The sequence below is a fragment of the Phaethon aethereus genome (genome assembly GCF_964289735.1).
Source record: "Phaethon aethereus genome assembly, chromosome: 11".
In the NCBI taxonomy this organism is placed as follows: domain Eukaryota; kingdom Metazoa; phylum Chordata; class Aves; order Phaethontiformes; family Phaethontidae; genus Phaethon; species Phaethon aethereus.
This window is the reverse complement of record NC_138587.1, coordinates 18,537,906-18,554,934: the sequence shown is the minus strand read 5'-3', so window position 1 is coordinate 18,554,934 and position 17,029 is coordinate 18,537,906. Positions and strand designations below refer to the sequence as shown.

General features: G+C 41.4%; 1 protein-coding gene across 2 annotated transcripts in view; it reads right to left on the bottom strand.

Annotated features, from left to right (window-relative positions):
* Window positions 1-17,029, bottom strand: part of PRKCD (protein kinase C delta) — a gene marked incomplete at both ends in the record, with an annotated part of 29,642 nt that overhangs the window by 1,127 nt on the left and 11,486 nt on the right. Inside the window, 13 exons of one of the 2 annotated variants that reach the window (XM_082004829.1) lie at window positions 379-507; window positions 758-946; window positions 1,690-1,828; window positions 3,975-4,037; window positions 5,584-5,675; window positions 6,246-6,419; window positions 7,100-7,233; window positions 8,573-8,669; window positions 9,805-9,905; window positions 10,494-10,623; window positions 10,991-11,076; window positions 11,742-11,773; window positions 12,456-12,612. In XM_082004829.1, the coding sequence (XP_081860955.1) occupies window positions 379-507; window positions 758-946; window positions 1,690-1,828; window positions 3,975-4,037; window positions 5,584-5,675; window positions 6,246-6,419; window positions 7,100-7,233; window positions 8,573-8,669; window positions 9,805-9,905; window positions 10,494-10,623; window positions 10,991-11,076; window positions 11,742-11,773; window positions 12,456-12,612 (1,523 nt within the window). The remainder of the gene's footprint in view (window positions 1-378; window positions 508-757; window positions 947-1,689; window positions 1,829-3,974; window positions 4,038-5,583; window positions 5,676-6,245; window positions 6,420-7,099; window positions 7,234-8,572; window positions 8,670-9,804; window positions 9,906-10,493; window positions 10,624-10,990; window positions 11,077-11,741; window positions 11,774-12,455; window positions 12,613-17,029) is intronic. The other variant, XM_082004830.1, reaches the window with a different exon arrangement.

Here is a 17,029-nt window from a genome sequence, read left to right as displayed (position 1 = left end):
TTCAACATTTCTAACATTGGGGCATATAAAACATTGTTATTTTTCCACTGATCTAAAGGTTTAATAATGGATATCAGCACTATTAGTTGATTTTCCTAAAGATTATATTAGTAAAGCAGCTCCTTGAGAAAGTATAGGCAGACTGTCTCAGTAGAAAATTTCAGGGCAGTCAGAAGAATATAGCTTATTTTTTTTTATATATATTTTAATATATATTTATAACTGACCCATCCAAGAACAATGGGGTTTGATGTACATAACCATCTCATTTATAAAATGTGAGGAGAAACTTGCAGTAGGATAGTTTGAGCAAGTTAGAGGAGTCACCCCAGGCTGACGTCTGCAGCACCGCTACAGAACAAAGAAGAACCCACATACCACTTTCGGCCTGAAAGGAGGGTCTGCCTCCCTCTTCTCTAGCGCCGTCCAGTTGATGGTTTTGAAGAAGGGATGGTCTCTGATATTCCCAGTAACCCCAAGACGTCTTGTTGGATCCCTTTCAAATAGCTGCAAGAGAAGACACCTGGTGAAACCTTGCATCTGCTCAAAAGGTAGGTGGCACCGGAAGGGTAACGGGTATGCTGCTAAAAGAGCAGAAGTTGCTAACGGTAGACGGACCATTAGTAATTAAGCTGATCTGGTGTTCCATTTGTAGAAGTAATTTGCTTGCTGGTAAAGAGCTCCTTTTGAAAAGCTAGATTTGTCCCTCCCTGGACAAACACAGTACTGAGACCCACTCGTTGATCATCAGTCCTACCTTTTCTAATATATCTTTTGATTCCTTGGTAATCCAGCGTGGGTAGTGAGGGCTGTCCACTCGGATTGACTCAAACAGTTCATCTTCATCGTCCCCGTGGAAAGGGGATTGTCCAATAAGCATCTCGTACAGCAGGACCCCAAATGACCACCAGTCCACAGAGAATGTGTACCTCAAACCTTGCAGGATCTTGGTCCACAGAAGAAGTGTGGAGGAAGAAATACAAGTAATTAGTAGAAGGCAGCAATATATACCAAAAAACAGAAGAGGGATTTTAAGTGAGAATCTTTAATAGCTAGGATATTTGGAGGGGGGGAGAATCCAGCTATTTTGACACTGAGGCACAACTGTAGTTTTATCCTTGGCTGCATCTTTGTGGAAATGTGGACAAGCTCAGTGGACAAGTCTTTGCTCTCATGCGGAAATCTCCATTAACTTTAAGTAACCATATACTTGGAGAACACCTTCTCAAGTTTCTTCACAAGGCGAAGGAAAAAGCAAGTAGCAATGAAAAGTAGATTACTTTTGACCTCATTTATAGCTTTAGCAGCTAACTACCTTAGCTGGACCAGCTATGAACACATGGAATTTAACTTGGTGATTGAATTTTGGTTGTTTGCATGGGCACAAGTCTGTTGACCGATACTGATTTTGCGGGAGCTCCATGTGTAGCTAGCTGTAAAGGCAGAAGGGAAGTCTAGCTGTTCAAAACCTGAACATTTTAACATTTAAAAAAAATTTTTTTTAAACTTGCAGCTGTGGAATATTTACAAGCATCAAGTACCTTCTATAGAGAACTCTGATTTAATGTTGTGTTCTTTTCTGTGCTAATCAGACTTTTACATTTCTGAACTATTAAGTCTCCAAAGGGACGAATTCTAACATCAGTGCATTAAATCCATCCCAGCAGTATGTGGCAGTGACATACTGACCTCGGGAGCAATGTAGTCTGGGGTCCCGCAGAAAGTGCTTGCCTTGTTCTCACCAACAACGTTTTCTTTGCACATTCCAAAATCGGCTATTTTGATGTGGCCTTCTTTATCAAGCATCACATTGTCCAGTTTTAGGTCTCTGCAAAAAGTGTTTAAAGAAAAAAGTTATGTTTTTAAGGACGATTTCATATTCAAATGCATGCAGTTTCTTCACTGATGAACACCTACAACACAGCATACAAAGAGGCTTTTCAAGAAAATCGTTGTGCATCAACACAATACATATAAAATAGTACTTTTGTACTTGGAAGGCGGTAGGGAGAAGGGAAGAATTCTCTCTTGTCAAGCGTAAATAAGAGGCTGAGGCGTATATATGGTGTGTGACCTTAGAAGCCTCAACGTTTGCTTTCGGATCCAAAAGCAGGCCCGGTGCTTCTGTCGCTTCCGGAAGGAGGCGTGCGTTAATGCCTCGCCAGCTGACAGCAGTGCTACACCGACTCCGTCGCTCAGCAGGAGGACTGCTGGATCTGTAGAGCATCTGGCAGGAGCACGAACCTTTGAAGCCTGCCCAACTTTTAATACTACCTGTGACTTGTCCCTAGTTACAGCACGAGGGGGTTCACGTGTTGTGGCTACGGTCTGTGAAGTGTCCTGTTCATGTCTCTTTTTCAGAATAACAGTCTTCAATCAAGTAAGAGCTTTTTAACAGCCGTTTCCAAAAGCTACATTCCCTCCCTCTGACAGGGATGCATTTTTTTGTCCATCTGGCTGCAAAAACACATACCAAGGAGGGCAGGCTGCAGAGGAACTGAACAGCCCTTCTGCTTACCAAGAAAGACTTGAGTAGAGCACATAATGTTACATGGGAACAGGGCCCTCTCTTCTCCTCGGTAAGTAGAGGTCCCAGTATCAGCTACTTGCACTGCTCGGACGGTGAGCTGCAGCACGAACCAAGAGTCCCTGATCTAATGCAACGCACCATAAATCCTTTCATGTTTGGACAGCAGCTGCTGTTCACCTGAGTAAATTGAATGCATCTGAGATGGGGAATACTCATGGTAACTTAGGGCGCTGCACTTACCTCGCTACACCACGTTCTAAAACCCTTTGTATGGATGTGCACTTGCGTGCAATGCCTCCCTAAACTGCTCCAGGCCAGGTTCTGTGATTCTACTAGTAAACATTTTTTGGGAAAAAAGTACCTTTGGTTTTGCTGATGTCTTGTTGGAAAATGGTATCGTTTTTCTGAAAATACCTCATACTCTGAAATATCCCTCCAGGAATATTCTAGTTTAAGATAGGGAAACTTACCAGCAAACCTAAAAATGCTCTAGGAAATCTAGATTCTGTGCTGATGACAACATATCCTGGAGTTTGATCCTTTCCTGTATAAAAACCTGCAGGAGGCAGTGGGAATACAGTTGGGTACATTAAGTACCTTCCTGTGTTCATTATTAGTTGTCGTCTTTGAGGGCAGATAGGCTTTTAAGAATCATCCCTCTTCACCAACGAGGATTCCTGTAACGTTCATCCTGTGTACAAACACCTTTTGTGTGAAGTACTAGTCTCTAACTTCAGAAAATGGCTTTAAAGGCTGGATGCTCCAACAGATGTTTTCTGTTTCTATAAAGGGAGATGGACAATACCAGGTGTTTTGGGGCACATTCACCCAAGTTGCCTTGTGTAAGTTGTTCTTCAGTGTGCAGCCGTTACCCTTTGTACCTCTCTGTTCCAGAGGTAAGGGCTACCTGAGCAAGTAGTTATCAAACAGTGCTTCAGAGCTGGGGCTGGGGTGAAAAGGCTGGAGAAAGGAAAGTGAGAGAAAAACTACTTTAAAAAAAACAACTTCGGATCTCTTGTAGCATGGGTATTCACAGTAAGAAGCAGCTGATTAGGATCTGGCCGCTGCTGTTTCAACCGGGTGAGGCAGAAGCATCCACACTGTGGTTTCATATGGAAGGCCAGAGCAGATGACTGTCACTGCAGTGGCTTTCACAAGACCAGTAGGAACTGAGAGCCTCCAGGACCCTCTCCCTTGCCTCCAAACTAAATAGACTCATAATTTGAAGGAGTGCTTAGAAATAGCTGAAACAAAACCGCTTTTGTGTAACATAAGTAACATTCCATCATTCTGGTTGCCAAGGAAAAGAAAAGACGTGCAGATACAGATTCATCTCAGGCATGTTAATGCCTTTGGAGTAACATCAGATCTCTGACAGACAGCTTTTACTTGTTACATCAATCAGTAATTCAAAGGTCCCACACTGGAGCTGGTTGGTACTCACCTATAAATAATGCCTTTGCTGTGAAGAAACTGTAGCCCACATAAAATTTCAGCTCCATAAAACCTGAAAAGACCAAAACATCCTTTAATCTGTCTTGCTCAGTTAAAAAATAGTGCAGCTGGCCACAGAGCTGCTGTGTGCATCTCTTCACAGAGCGAGAAGTACTGTACACTTCTCTTCTTTAACTACTAACAAACATACCTGTATTTATAGAGCTGGATGCTGTAATCTGCACATTAACCCCTTCACCACACAGCTGTAGTATCTAATGCCAAACACTAGAGGGGACACGACAGCAACTTGCCTTAACGTTAACTTCATTCTGCTTCCATTAGGGAACACTGTCCCTTTTCTACTCTTTAATAGCCTTTGAATGTTTTCAGTGATGCGCACATGCCTTTTGAAAGACGGCTACTGGGAGCTCAGTACTCCCAGGATCGCTTTAGGAGGGACTGGGCACTAATGGCTAAGTTAGAAACGGACCTCGCCTACCTCCCCTCGCACCCGCCTAGTTGCAGCAGGCAGAATGAAAAGTAGCATCGCTTCAGGGGCGTTCGTTCTCCTCAAAAAAAGGAGGCGATAATCCAGAGGATATGAAGGAAAATGCTAAAAGAATGCTTTCCACCTCCCCTGCCCAAAATGTCTTAAAAACCAGTTCCACTTCTGTACAGCAGAATGAATGTTGACCTAAAACTTCAGAAATAGGTACAAGGGGGTGCCAGGAGAGGCTGCCAGATGCACCGATTTTTGCTGGGGAGAGTGGGAACAGAGCTTGCCCTGACCTATAAAGCTGGCTCCTACCCAGACACTTTTTATGGCAGACCTCTCCATCTGATCCCCTCCAGCTGGTTTCCTTGGTACGGCGCACAGCAGCACAAGTAACTCTGCCGTCTGGTTATGCAGTAGCACTGTTGCTTACAGGTTGATCCACTACCCTGCACTGCTACTTTTCGGGTCTTGCATGCACCCATTCGATGATACAATTATAAAACCCGCGCGCTTTTGCGCGATAGGTAGAAACTGACCAAAAACTAAAAAAATCATGATAGGTAAAGTAATAATAATACAGTATTTTTGCATCCTTTAAGTCTTCAGCTCCAGTGATCTTTAAGCCATAGGTAACCGATACAACTGCTCTTGCTAAACAAAGTGCTTACCTTTTTTATTAGTGTCTTGTGCAATATGCAGGTTACCCTTCTGTACTATCATCTCAACTTAGCACTACTGTAAGTAATATAAGTGCTGGGGTATTTTTCTCATGCTGTTTTCCAATTTTCCCATCCAAATACTGTCCTAAGGGACACTGAAGCTGTACCTTTTGCTTTTCATTGCTGGCTCACGTTGCAGTTTCGTTAGCGTCTCTCTCTAGGTACAAGCATCCCATAAAGTAAAACATCACACTGCTACGTAAATGAAGAAAACCTAACTCCACATACCATTAAGGGAGCTTCTTCATTGTATTAAACCAGTGCCTAGAAATACCTTTTCAATCATCAGCCACTGAAACTTGAGTGAAGGACTGCAGGTAAGTGGTGCAGAACTAGAAACAGTAAACCCCCTGAGACTAAAATAATTTATGGAGATGGGGACTGAAGGGTTGTGGACTTACGTTGCTCTGTAGAGCTCAAAACGCCCCTTGTCTTGAATGTGGAACATCAGGTCTCCCCCATTCAGGAACTCCATAACAAAGAACAGATGATCCTGTTTGCAAATAACCAGAGAATGGGAAAATTACAGCTGCTATTGCAACGACATATGAAGTAGCGATATGACTACTGGGGACCGAGCAGCCAACTTTCCTCCTCTCCTAAAGTATTTCTCTATTTCATGAGCCGCCAAGAGTGTGCAAGGCTCCTATGGATTTGAGTAGCCTGGTCTTGTATTGTCAAGCTAACTAGCTGATCTCGTATACTGTGGCTTTCTAGACTTAATAAAAATATACATTTAAATAGACTTACTGACTTCTACCTGTGACAGTCATCTTCCCCCCCCCCCGCCCCCGATGGTAAAGCTAAGATCAAGAATTTTAATTAAACTGCTTCTTACTCCAGATTGCACAGAAGTTTTTCTGAGCTCATTCTGTTCTCATCAGCGTATGTGGGGGTCATATTCATACTTACTTTCCACAAGGCCTGTGAACTACTGCACAGAGCACAAGAAAGGGACATTCTCGCATCACTAAGTTACTTTACTTTCACTAGACTGCTGGTAACAGCATCCATTAAAAGGCTACAGCTGTGGTGTTGCTGTTGCCATTGGGCAGCTTCTTACCTTTGTCTGAAATGTGCAGTAAAGATGTGTGAGAAATGGATTTTCCCATGCAAGTGCGAGGACCCGCTTTTCCACCATGGTACATTCCACATCATCATCAATTAGCACCACATCTTTTTTCAGAGCTTTGATAGCAAAGAATTCATTCTTCCCTTTCAGCTCAGCAAGCAGAACCTACAAAAAATAACAGATGAGCTTACAGCACATGTAGGAAAGACTGTTGCTGACTATCATTAAGGGAAAGTCAGAGGTGTTTATAGCAAGCGCAATGACAATTAAAAAAACATTTAAATGTGAAAGATGAGTGAGATTCAGGAAGGTAAAGTTGCTGGGCATAGAGATGAGGAAACGGGGCTCAAGGATCATGTAACGCAGGCACAGCAGCTCCCAGGGCAGTTTTTCTGTCTTGTGAGTATATACACAGAAGACACGTAAAGCCTGTTCCTTCATGGGAGCTGTAGTTTCACAGACAACAGCAGACAACCTGTAGCGGTGGTGCTGCTCTCCCCCAGCTCCTCTGCCGTCGCACCGGAGTAGTACGAGGCTGCTTCCAAACAGAGGGTACAAGCATAAAACACCCTTTTGCACTGTGGTGCATAAAGGGTAATTCCTCTGCCTCAATACTAAATAACTGAACAACTGTTGTGCAGTATGAATCACTTTTGTGTTTAGACAGGATTCAGGCAGTGAGTTTCTAGTGTTTTTGACAGAGATGGCTACAGTCAATTCCGTTAAAAGATTATCCACCCCAGTGGCTGTAACAGTGAGACCTTTGTGGTTAATGGAGAATAGCCCATCACATTGCAGAGATCAAGCAAGGCAGTCACCTTAAGCTCTGTAAGTTTGTTACATACCTTTCCAAAACTTCCTTTCCCTAGTACTTTATGGAAGACAAAGCTGTCTATGTTGAATTTTCTCCTGCTTGCAATTCGTGACGCTGTCTTGGCTGTGCTTCCCTCCCAGAGTTTATCGTACTCGCTGCTATCTGCTAATTGAAACAGGGAGTTTCAAGTTCAATATATGCAGAAATGCTGCATGGCTCAGATCCCCTGCTAAGCAGCAAGTACTGACACGCTATTTCAATGCATCTGCTGCCAGAATACTGGCAAATCTGAAACATAAGGGTCAACTCCTGTAGTTTATTACAAAGTTTAAATTACACAAGCACACTTGATAGTGTTGGATTTGAATTGAATCTGTGTTTCTGATGCTGGGTTTGAGCAAAATAAAATAAATTTAGGCATTGTAAAACTCAAAGGCCCAATGCTGGCTAAGCAGCATGATCATACAGGTTAATCCTGATTATATCCTAAAATTGTCGACTGTGCTTGCCTGTTTTTTTTTTTTTTTAAAAAACCTCTGCTGCCTAGATCTGCTGGGTCACTAACAAGACACTGATGGTAATCATGAGATGACACCACGTGTGCCCCACAAGCTGCCCAGCATCTGTGGTAACCCAGGGAGAAGGCACTGTGGCTGCAGCCTGACTTAGTATTAAAGTAAACCACCTTGGCAAACTTTTTTCCTCTGTTCTTGCAAACCAGAAGTACGTAAGTAACATCAAAATAAATTTCTTACTGGGCATTTCAACAGAATTTCTTCAATGTATGGATTAATACATAAAATCCTGTACCACTCCAAAACCACCCATTATGTCTTACTGAGCCTGGTGATTTCCATCTGGTAAAGAGTTACTTCTACTGTTGCATTTATTTTTGCATAAATTATCATAGGTTAGCAGTTACGAAAATAAGGCTTACACAACGCTAGATACAATACTATTGCTTTAGCAAAAGTTAAAAAAAAACAAATCCAAATCTTACTCTGAGCCTGCAGAGATAGGATTCCAGGTACTACACTTAAACTATTTCAGCCATTCGATCTCAAGTAGTATTCTGGCTACCTGCATCCTAAACTAGATTGCGCTCGTGATTGGTTTCTAACGGTGTGTGAACAAATCAAGATAATTAACAACATGCATGACACTTCAGTTACAGGAGAGAGGGAAGCGTGTCGTACGCGCGTGTCCGGTTAGCGAGGCATCCTCCAGTTCCATCATGGGGAACCGCGCTGCAATGAGTAAAGCAAGCGTATTGCAGAAAGGTGGGTTTGCTCACAGACTAAAAACGACAGGTATTTGTCAAAAGTTATGTAAGCATCTTGCGCGGCTGGGAGAAGGTAAAAAGAAATACATGCACTTTTTTTTTTGACAGTGCTTATTAAAAGAAATTGTCTAACTTAAGGCAAGAATGAATAACTACTAAAATTGTTAGCTTGTGTGGTCTGGTAGGTAAATGGCTAAATTCAGAGATTGTAGCTTTTCTCACCTGTTGTATCTCCTCCTGGAGCTCTAGGTTTCTTATCAAAATCTTGATAAATACCAACACTTTCTACAGATCCAGAATCAGACCTTCGTGTAGATTTCTGAGGAGCAGGGGAACATTTGAAATTATATTTGCACTATTACTTTAGAAATACTTGTAACTATAGCTGTTAAATGTAACATGATGGCAGTATAAACTTTTCAATTATTAACTCCTAGTACATACATCTTTTCTCAAGAAGTCTGGTTCATAGACTATTTAGCCACATTCTTTACAGGTTCAGATCAGCCAATTGCTTTACTTCCTTCACTGCAAGAAAATAAGTAAGTCATTGAAATTCCTGAACAGTCCATGTTGTATTGTTTGTTGCAAAACTATTGATGGTGTAATGGTTTGAATCCACAATGGGAAGAATTTAAATTGTGGGAAAATGTCCCCTTGGACATATGTTCATTTGAAAGAGGCGATGGGAATTCTAGCGATGAAAAGATCGAATTTTTCTGTGTCATGAAAGAGCTGGCACGACAGCCCTCACTGTTTTCAAAGTAAATATCCGGTGAAAGCTTAGGAACACTCAGCTCAAAGGAAATACTGTTGCCTTTTGTGATATATTTTCCTCTTTTATTTCAGAGTTGGTGTCTGAATCTTTATTTGCAAGTTAGAAGTTGACCACAAGAGACAGCCATGCTGCAGCAGGAGATGAGCAATGTGAACTGTGGGGCCAGTGTTAATTCCACAGGAGTTTCCTGTATGTATATATGAGATGAATAAAAATTGAAAACGTCTGCTATATGTCTCCTTATTTATTTAACTTTAGCATTCAAGTGGAATTCTAAATTCTTGGACTTGATGATCTTAGACATCTTTTCCAACCTTAATGATGCTATGATTCTAAAGTTGAAACATGGAAAAAACAGACTTCAGTGTTATGGTACCACTGTTTAAACAGAAAGGGAGAGAACAATGTTGGCACCACAGAAGAACAAAAGCTGGATTTCAGGGAACCACACAGCTTTTTAAAAATTCTTTGTTAGGTGGGATTACCCCGCCCCGCAATTTCAACTTTAAGTTATTGACACCTTCATTAGTCTCTTTGCAGGTCAAATTAAAGAGAGAAATCTGTTTGCATTTCCTCCATTCCAAACTCAGTTCTGTATCATAAAAGTGACACAGAAAAGATGAAGTAAAAACCCCCGAAAACAACTAATTACCTGGCAAATGGCAATAAAGCATACCTGGCTAACTTGATTTAAAGCTTCAGCTAGCAACTTCTGGTTTATTCCACATAAGTTTGCCACCTTCTTCTGGCATTTATGATGCACGTTCATCCCACATTCTGAAAGGAATGTAAGGACAGTTATACAAGCATCAGGAAAATACTATCCAACATTACAACAAAAAGGGCTGCTTCTCTGTGCAGTTCAGAAACCTTGTGATAAGACCAGAATGGACATGGATCTATCATTGTTAAAAAAATTGCAATTTTAATCTTTAACTCAATGAAGGCTACAAAAATTGCTGAAAAGGAAAAATCCTCTAATCATCATTACTCTCAAAATTTATTACAGTAAAGATCATTCTGGCTTTTTGGGAGAGAATTATAGAAGCGGTATTTACAGTAAATACTTTCAATACTCAAGGTAGTGCCTAAAAGTGTAATTTTGATTGTACTCAAGATTACACCTCCACAGCATGTTTTCTGTCTGCATTAGAAGCTCAGCTTGGCTGAGCTGTCACATAAGCCAAGTGCCGATTTTTCTCTTTCTGAATACAAAAACTTTTTCAACCATGTGTGGATGAGATGAATCCCATTCTACGTAACACACAGAGAAAAGTCCAGTATATAGCAATAGCTGAACTCTAGTAGGGGGTAGAAGACTGGAAAAGCATGGAGAGGTCCCAGCTGCCCTCTCTTCCTCCATACCTTCACATTTGAGTCCCTGTTTGACCAGCCCCCAGAGCAGGCTGCCACAGTGGTCACAGAAGGTAGGGCTCATGTAGTTGTAAACTTTGAAGCGATGAGGCATGTCAATGTTGAAACGTTCCTTCTGAAACTGAGGACAAGGAAAGGTGTGAGGCACTCTAACCAAAACGGGACCAGAAAACTTACAGAAAACTGCTTGGATATTACAAAGCTACAACAATTTTATCTTAAATACCCCAGTCTTAACATCTCTTTATCTATCAGGAAAAGAATCTGCCCCTCAAATACTACCCACCCCCTTGCAGGGCTTCTAACTACTTTTCTTGCTTGAAAGTTTCATCCACTACACGTTACATACAATCTTCAAGACAAGCCAGTAACTTGGTTGTACAGCCAAGCAACTCCCAAATGGACTTGGCTGTTTCTATACAAGGTTTTGTTAGTTCAGGACTGTTTAATTACATAATTACACTCTAAATATTTGTTCCAGCTCTTACCATTGTGTCCCTGCTGTTGGCTGCAGTACCAGTACACCTCCCAATGATTTTATCAATACATTTCTTATGAATAGCAGCATTGCATTCTTCAAGACATGCAGAAGGAGAAAAAAAAAAAAAGGATTCCTTGAGATAATAAATACATGGGATGAGATGTTCACATTTAACAGCGTAATGTGAACAGCACACTCTTTTCCATCATACTACATACACCAAAATCTTTCTATCAAGATGATCTTTAAGCTGATTCCCCCCTTTTCGTTTATCATAAACTCTATTTCTAAACTAAATCTGCCTCCATTAGGCAATGACGCCAGCATTTGATAACAGAAGGACAATATTATGCTTTTGAGTTTTACCCTTTGATATCTCCCCTACTGTTTGGAGTAATGGACAGAGATCTATGCTAAGTCAAAAGTGCTTTTCAATTCAGCTGTAAACCCCCCCCAATAGTTGTAATTAATTTTAGAAAAGGTTTCACAAAACTCCCGACATAAACAAGTGCAAGTTTTCAACAGCATTACACACTTACGAGAAGAATAGCTAGGTCTAAATCTTGATACTAAAAACTCAGGTAGGAATCATAATTATATGGCCTTAGGTTATCGTGCAAAACTAATGTTTAACATCCACTACCTGCGGTGATGATGCACTGTGCCATGCATATTTACAGAATATTTTTCAACAGTAACTATTAGATCTACAGATTTATGTGGAAAGCAGTACAAGAAAAAGCTAAAAATCAACTTACGCCTACATTTGTATCCCTGCTTGTTGAGTCCCCTGAAAAACAAATGATAAAGATGGAAATCAAAAACCTACATTTGCTGGAATAAAAGGAAGGTTTCTTTTATTTTTACCATGTCAAATAATCAATCCTTTGTCGATGGGAGTATTTGTTCCCATTAATAAACTGGTCTAAATTGTGCTATTCAGAATCCACTTTCTTAGGAAAGCAAGGTTTAGAAGATAAGGTAGTGTGTTTTCATAGACCAGCAAATTAGGAGGGAAATCCAGAAAAGACCAGGTTTCAATCACATGGGAAACCCTCCTGATACGACCTGCTACAAAACCAGCCTTAATTATGAAAGGGATCCAGCTTCTTGCTCTCTATGGGTCTTTGCTATCATCCACTTCACATCTCAAAAGTCTGAGCATTATTTTCTCAGATCCACCCATCTCATTCTTTTGTTAAAGAGCTGCTGTTGATTACCGGCCAGATCTCACTCGATGCTGATGGAATTTTTGCCAATTGTTTCAGTGGCAAAAATGTTCAAGTTCTATTTTTTATTGTGAAAGACACAACTATAGTTCTTGGGTATAACAATGCTCTTAGTGGAGATATAATTTCAATTTCCCAATACATATGAATTTACACGTCATGTTTTTGTCTCAATACACCTGAAGCGAATTTGGCAGTTATTTGGCCCTTGGGGATGGGGGAAGCTTAGTGTTGCCTTCTTACCATACAAAGTCTTTGCAGACAGAGCAAAACGTAGGTTGTCCAAAGAAGGTAGCAATAAATTCATGATTCTTGATGTAGTGGATTTTGGCTTGCTTGATAGCCCCTCTCCTGTTCATAGTTACTGTCCTCTCCTCTTCCCTCATTGACTGTTTGCAGTCTAAGGGGGAGACAAGATGACACACTTTTAATACTTTCAGGTATCACAAAGATTAATATTTGCTTCTCCAAAAAGTTCAGTTTATTCTTCCGTTTCAGACTTGTGTTTCTATTTATTTTACACCTGCATTCTGCAGACTTTCAGTCCAACAAGGGCGGAACACATGCACCCACTGCTTCCTAAGGTGTCTCCATGTTCTTGTTTGCAAGCACTTTCCTCTCCTGCTTGTTCAGAAGCAGCCTTCAGCAAGCGAGCTGAGAGGAAGAAGCAGAAATGGAGTACAGTCTTGCTAGAGAAATGACAACCACAGTTGTTTCTTGAAAAAATACAAGCTCCTATACGTTATTTATGTGCAATAGAAATAAACGTTTTATTGGAAGCAGGAGGGTCTTTTCCTTCAGCAAAAGCCTTTTCACGCTGCTGTTCTGTGTGCCCTCCTGAACCAGGACTATGGCAGAAGTGCAGGTGAAGTGCTGCAGGACCTCCTGAGTCACCACCACATCATACTACTGTAAAATGGGTTTCTTCCCGCCTGCAGGATCATTAAGCAGGGAGGACAAACGAAATTTTCGGTTAGACATTTCCATTACGCCATCTTGTAATGCTGATGCTATATCTGTCAACGTGTCTCAGTCTCATTCCTCTCTCCTCCTGCTGAAGGGCAGCACCTGGAACCCCCATGGGGTCACAGTATATAGTACTATATAATACTATAGTGTATACTGTAGCATCTAATACTATATTTCATAGAAATTACATGTAGTATTAGTCAAGAAAGAAATCAACAAAAAAAATTCTCAGGCTCTGAGTCCAAGTGACTCATACAGGTCCTTCATTACAGATTATAGTTATTCCCACTCCTTTTCAAGGAAGCTTCCAAGTTTCTCCGACAAAAATGAGTATTTTGTGTCTCAATCTTTCAGCCACAACGCAGACTATATAGTCTTACTGAAACATTTTGAAAATAATAGGAGTTTGTAACAGAGGTAACCCCACCAAGGTATACCAAGAGAGGCAACTGGTAATTTAACCCTAGGACACATTTCTTGTCGATAGAGAGGAGCTGTTGAGAGACAATCCCATCCAGCACGAAAAGATAAAGGCTTTAATCGGGAATGAGGAGCTGATCAACTGCTAACTGCATCAGCCCTGGCCAGCACCTTGTGCGTCCCAGTCTGGAAAGGTTCACATGTTGAAAGCGCTGCGAAGTTTAGGGTAACGGGAGATTGCCGTTTGCAGGGTCAGAGTTTCCACAACAACGGAGTAAGGAAGAGCCAGAAGAGCATTTTTCTTGTTGTCAATACAATTGGTTTTATTTGCTCCATTGCATTGCTGCCTTCTATCAATATCAGTGGGAGCTTTGCTTTTTATACCGATAGAAACAGATCTGTCTCCTTTGCAAAGTCCCTCTAACTGCAATGCCTGAGCTTACTACAAAGTTACCCAGGAGCTCTGCTTTTCTTGTTGCTAGCTGCGCTTGGTTTTTGTCATTTTATTAGATGCCTGCCACTACTCCTATTCCAACAGACTGCTGGACCTGGAATACAATCTATCATATGATACCATTTCAAGTGCCCTGAACTAATTCATCAGTCACAGCCAACAGCAGTCAGACTGCAGCAGCATGTACTGTCTCAGGAAAGAAAGGACAACATCCGTTCAGAGATTAAGGAAAGATTAAGCATATTAGTGAAAAGAAAGATCAAAAAAGGTCCCCGGGTTTTGCCACTAGGTATTAATGCACTTTTCTGAGAAACTGGCCATCTGGTTCAGAGAAAAACCCATCCTGCCTCCCCCTGAACAGGGCTCACACCACGCACCTCCTCCCCTCCAGGAACAGGATTAATTTCTGCTGTTCAAACAGCCTACCCAGTTCACCCAGCAAAAACTCCCATCAGCTGCTGCACCTCGGCTTGTCCAAGTCTGCAAATAGTACTATCTCTTTGTTTAATCCTGCTGAGCAAATACACAGACCTCACCCACCGTTCCTCAAACGCTTCACGGAAAGCACACACTGAAACGCTCGCGCAAGGAAAACAACTTTGTTGAGAGTCAGTAATACTTCATATCGTTTGCTGCATGAAAAGGGTGTCTTCATCAGGGTGATTTAATCAGTAACAGCAACAAAGCAGAGGGAGTCATGTTGCTTTGTAGCGTGTATTCCGAGGAGATAACCTGCGATGGAGCAGGTTAAGAGACAAAGGCCTCCCTAAAGTCTGTAACACAAACAAACCAAGTGTTTAGGATTCACCAGGTGAACAGGATACGGCTTCTCCTCACGCCGAAACACTTGCAGCAATTTAGTATTGCTGATACTGCGTGCAAACGTCTCCGACAAAACTTGATCAGAATATGGGAAACTGGCGTGTTTCCTCCCTGTCTGGAACACTGATATTAAACTTCATAGAAATAGGTGAAACTGGCATCTATTATTTTTGAGAGGGTAATTAATAAACCAATCAGTTCATACAAAGAGAAAAAAAAAGACACCTCCCTTAAACATACTTTAACTGTGAAGAATCCTCGAGCACAGCAAAACTTCAAAATCTGCGTGTGAGAACACATAGTCTTCATAGCCAGCTGCCTTATTAAATACCTTTGCCAAAACCAAACAATATATGAAAGTATAGCTGAAAATATTTTTGTATGCTTCAGAAGAAACGGAGAGGTTTGGACAGCAGCTGTAAGTCAAGGGCACCTGAAGCTGAGCTGGCTCTGAAGTGATAGCATACTGCCTTTCAATTTACTGTGCGCCTGTTTAACAAGGTATCTTTAATGCGTAAATTAGCTTTAATCTGTATTGCTCCAGCAAAGTTTTAAGAGGTTCAGCCAAACATGGACTTAACTGGGAAACCGAGTCTTAGTTTCAAAGATGTGGAGAGAATTAACAATTGCAAGGAAAAAATTTTCCCATTTGTATGGATGCAGGGTGGAAAGGGAGGGGGAGAAACACAAAGGGAAAGGCCTTGCTTCCCCCTCCAAGCAAGCCAGGATTTCCACAGCTGGAACGCTTGTCCTGGGCCAGCACACGGTCAGAAAGCGTCACAGACAAAACAGCTGAATCAGCAACTAGAATCCAGGTGACCTATGCAGCCTGGACCTGAAATTAATCATTTTGGACCCAGCACACACCATTAAACATCATCTATTTCCTCTATCGAGAGCTGTGGTTAGTACTTATCACTGACACATTCTTCACGTATGTCAAGGTCCTTTCTGAAATCTTGCAGCGGATCTGACAAAAGCACCCAGAACTCCTCTGTGCCATATATTCATTAAGAAACCATTAAGCACGCCTGAGAATTGACAGTACGGTAAACATGCCACTGTATACACTATTTAATTGCAGCGCTAGTGCTTCTGAATATTTCACAGTCCTTACAGCCACTAAACATAACATGCAACCCATAGTCTGGAAAACATTTGCTAAAACAATATTGCTAGGACTCTGCTGAACCGTAATAAACCTCAAGGTGAGATGTCAAATTGTCTCAATGGAACCTCAAAAGTTCAAGGAAAAAGAAAACATCCAGAATAACCCTACTAGATTTTTTTTTTTTAAAGAAAGAACAGGAAAAATATTTACCATCCCTGAGTTCAGTTTTCATTTTAACTTGCTCATTTTGCAGTTCTGTTCGTGAACCGAGGAACGGTAACAGCGCTACTGTCAGGAACCGCGAACAGGGACTTCACCTCAAACCGGGACAGGCAGAACGTTTGCTGAGCTAACTGGCTGCTCAAGTTGAGATCTGCCTGAAACTTCATAACAAATTACAAAACCCACTAACATTTCTGTTCAGCGTCCCCTTCTGCTGTTCTCCTGCCTTGCACTTGGCTTTGTTTGAAAGTTAAGCGTGCCTTCGGGTCAAGAAAAATATTAATCTCACAGAGCAATCATTAAAAAGGAAAGCTAGGAGACTTTCCTGGTATGAACTGTCTCAGAGGAAAACTGTTCTTTAACCCGGTCCTGGAGAGGATTGGTTTTCGGATCATCAGTACAAAAAACCCCCCAACAAACCATGTACAGAAATACAAGTTTCCCCAAAGTCTACATTTCTGTGACATGAACTTGCCATATTAAATAATTTCAGCTTTTGTGATGATCACAGTGTTTCGTTTACAGGGAGAGTGCTAATATTGATATGTATTTCTCTCTCTTTTTTTTAAACCATCTCCTCCATTCTCAGTACTTGTGGATATTACACCGCTGACACTGAAGTAGCAATGCCAATAATTTGCTACTGTAAAAGCCAAATCTACTTGCTCTCAGAGCTCGCACACGATCTCGAATTACCCATCTCGGCCCCAAGCAGTTTTACTACAAGCTTTAACCTGAGCGGCCAAAATCGGTGTTACAAACCTACAGCAGCACCTTTATGAAAAAGTATGTATACTACATGTGGTAGCGTACTCATCG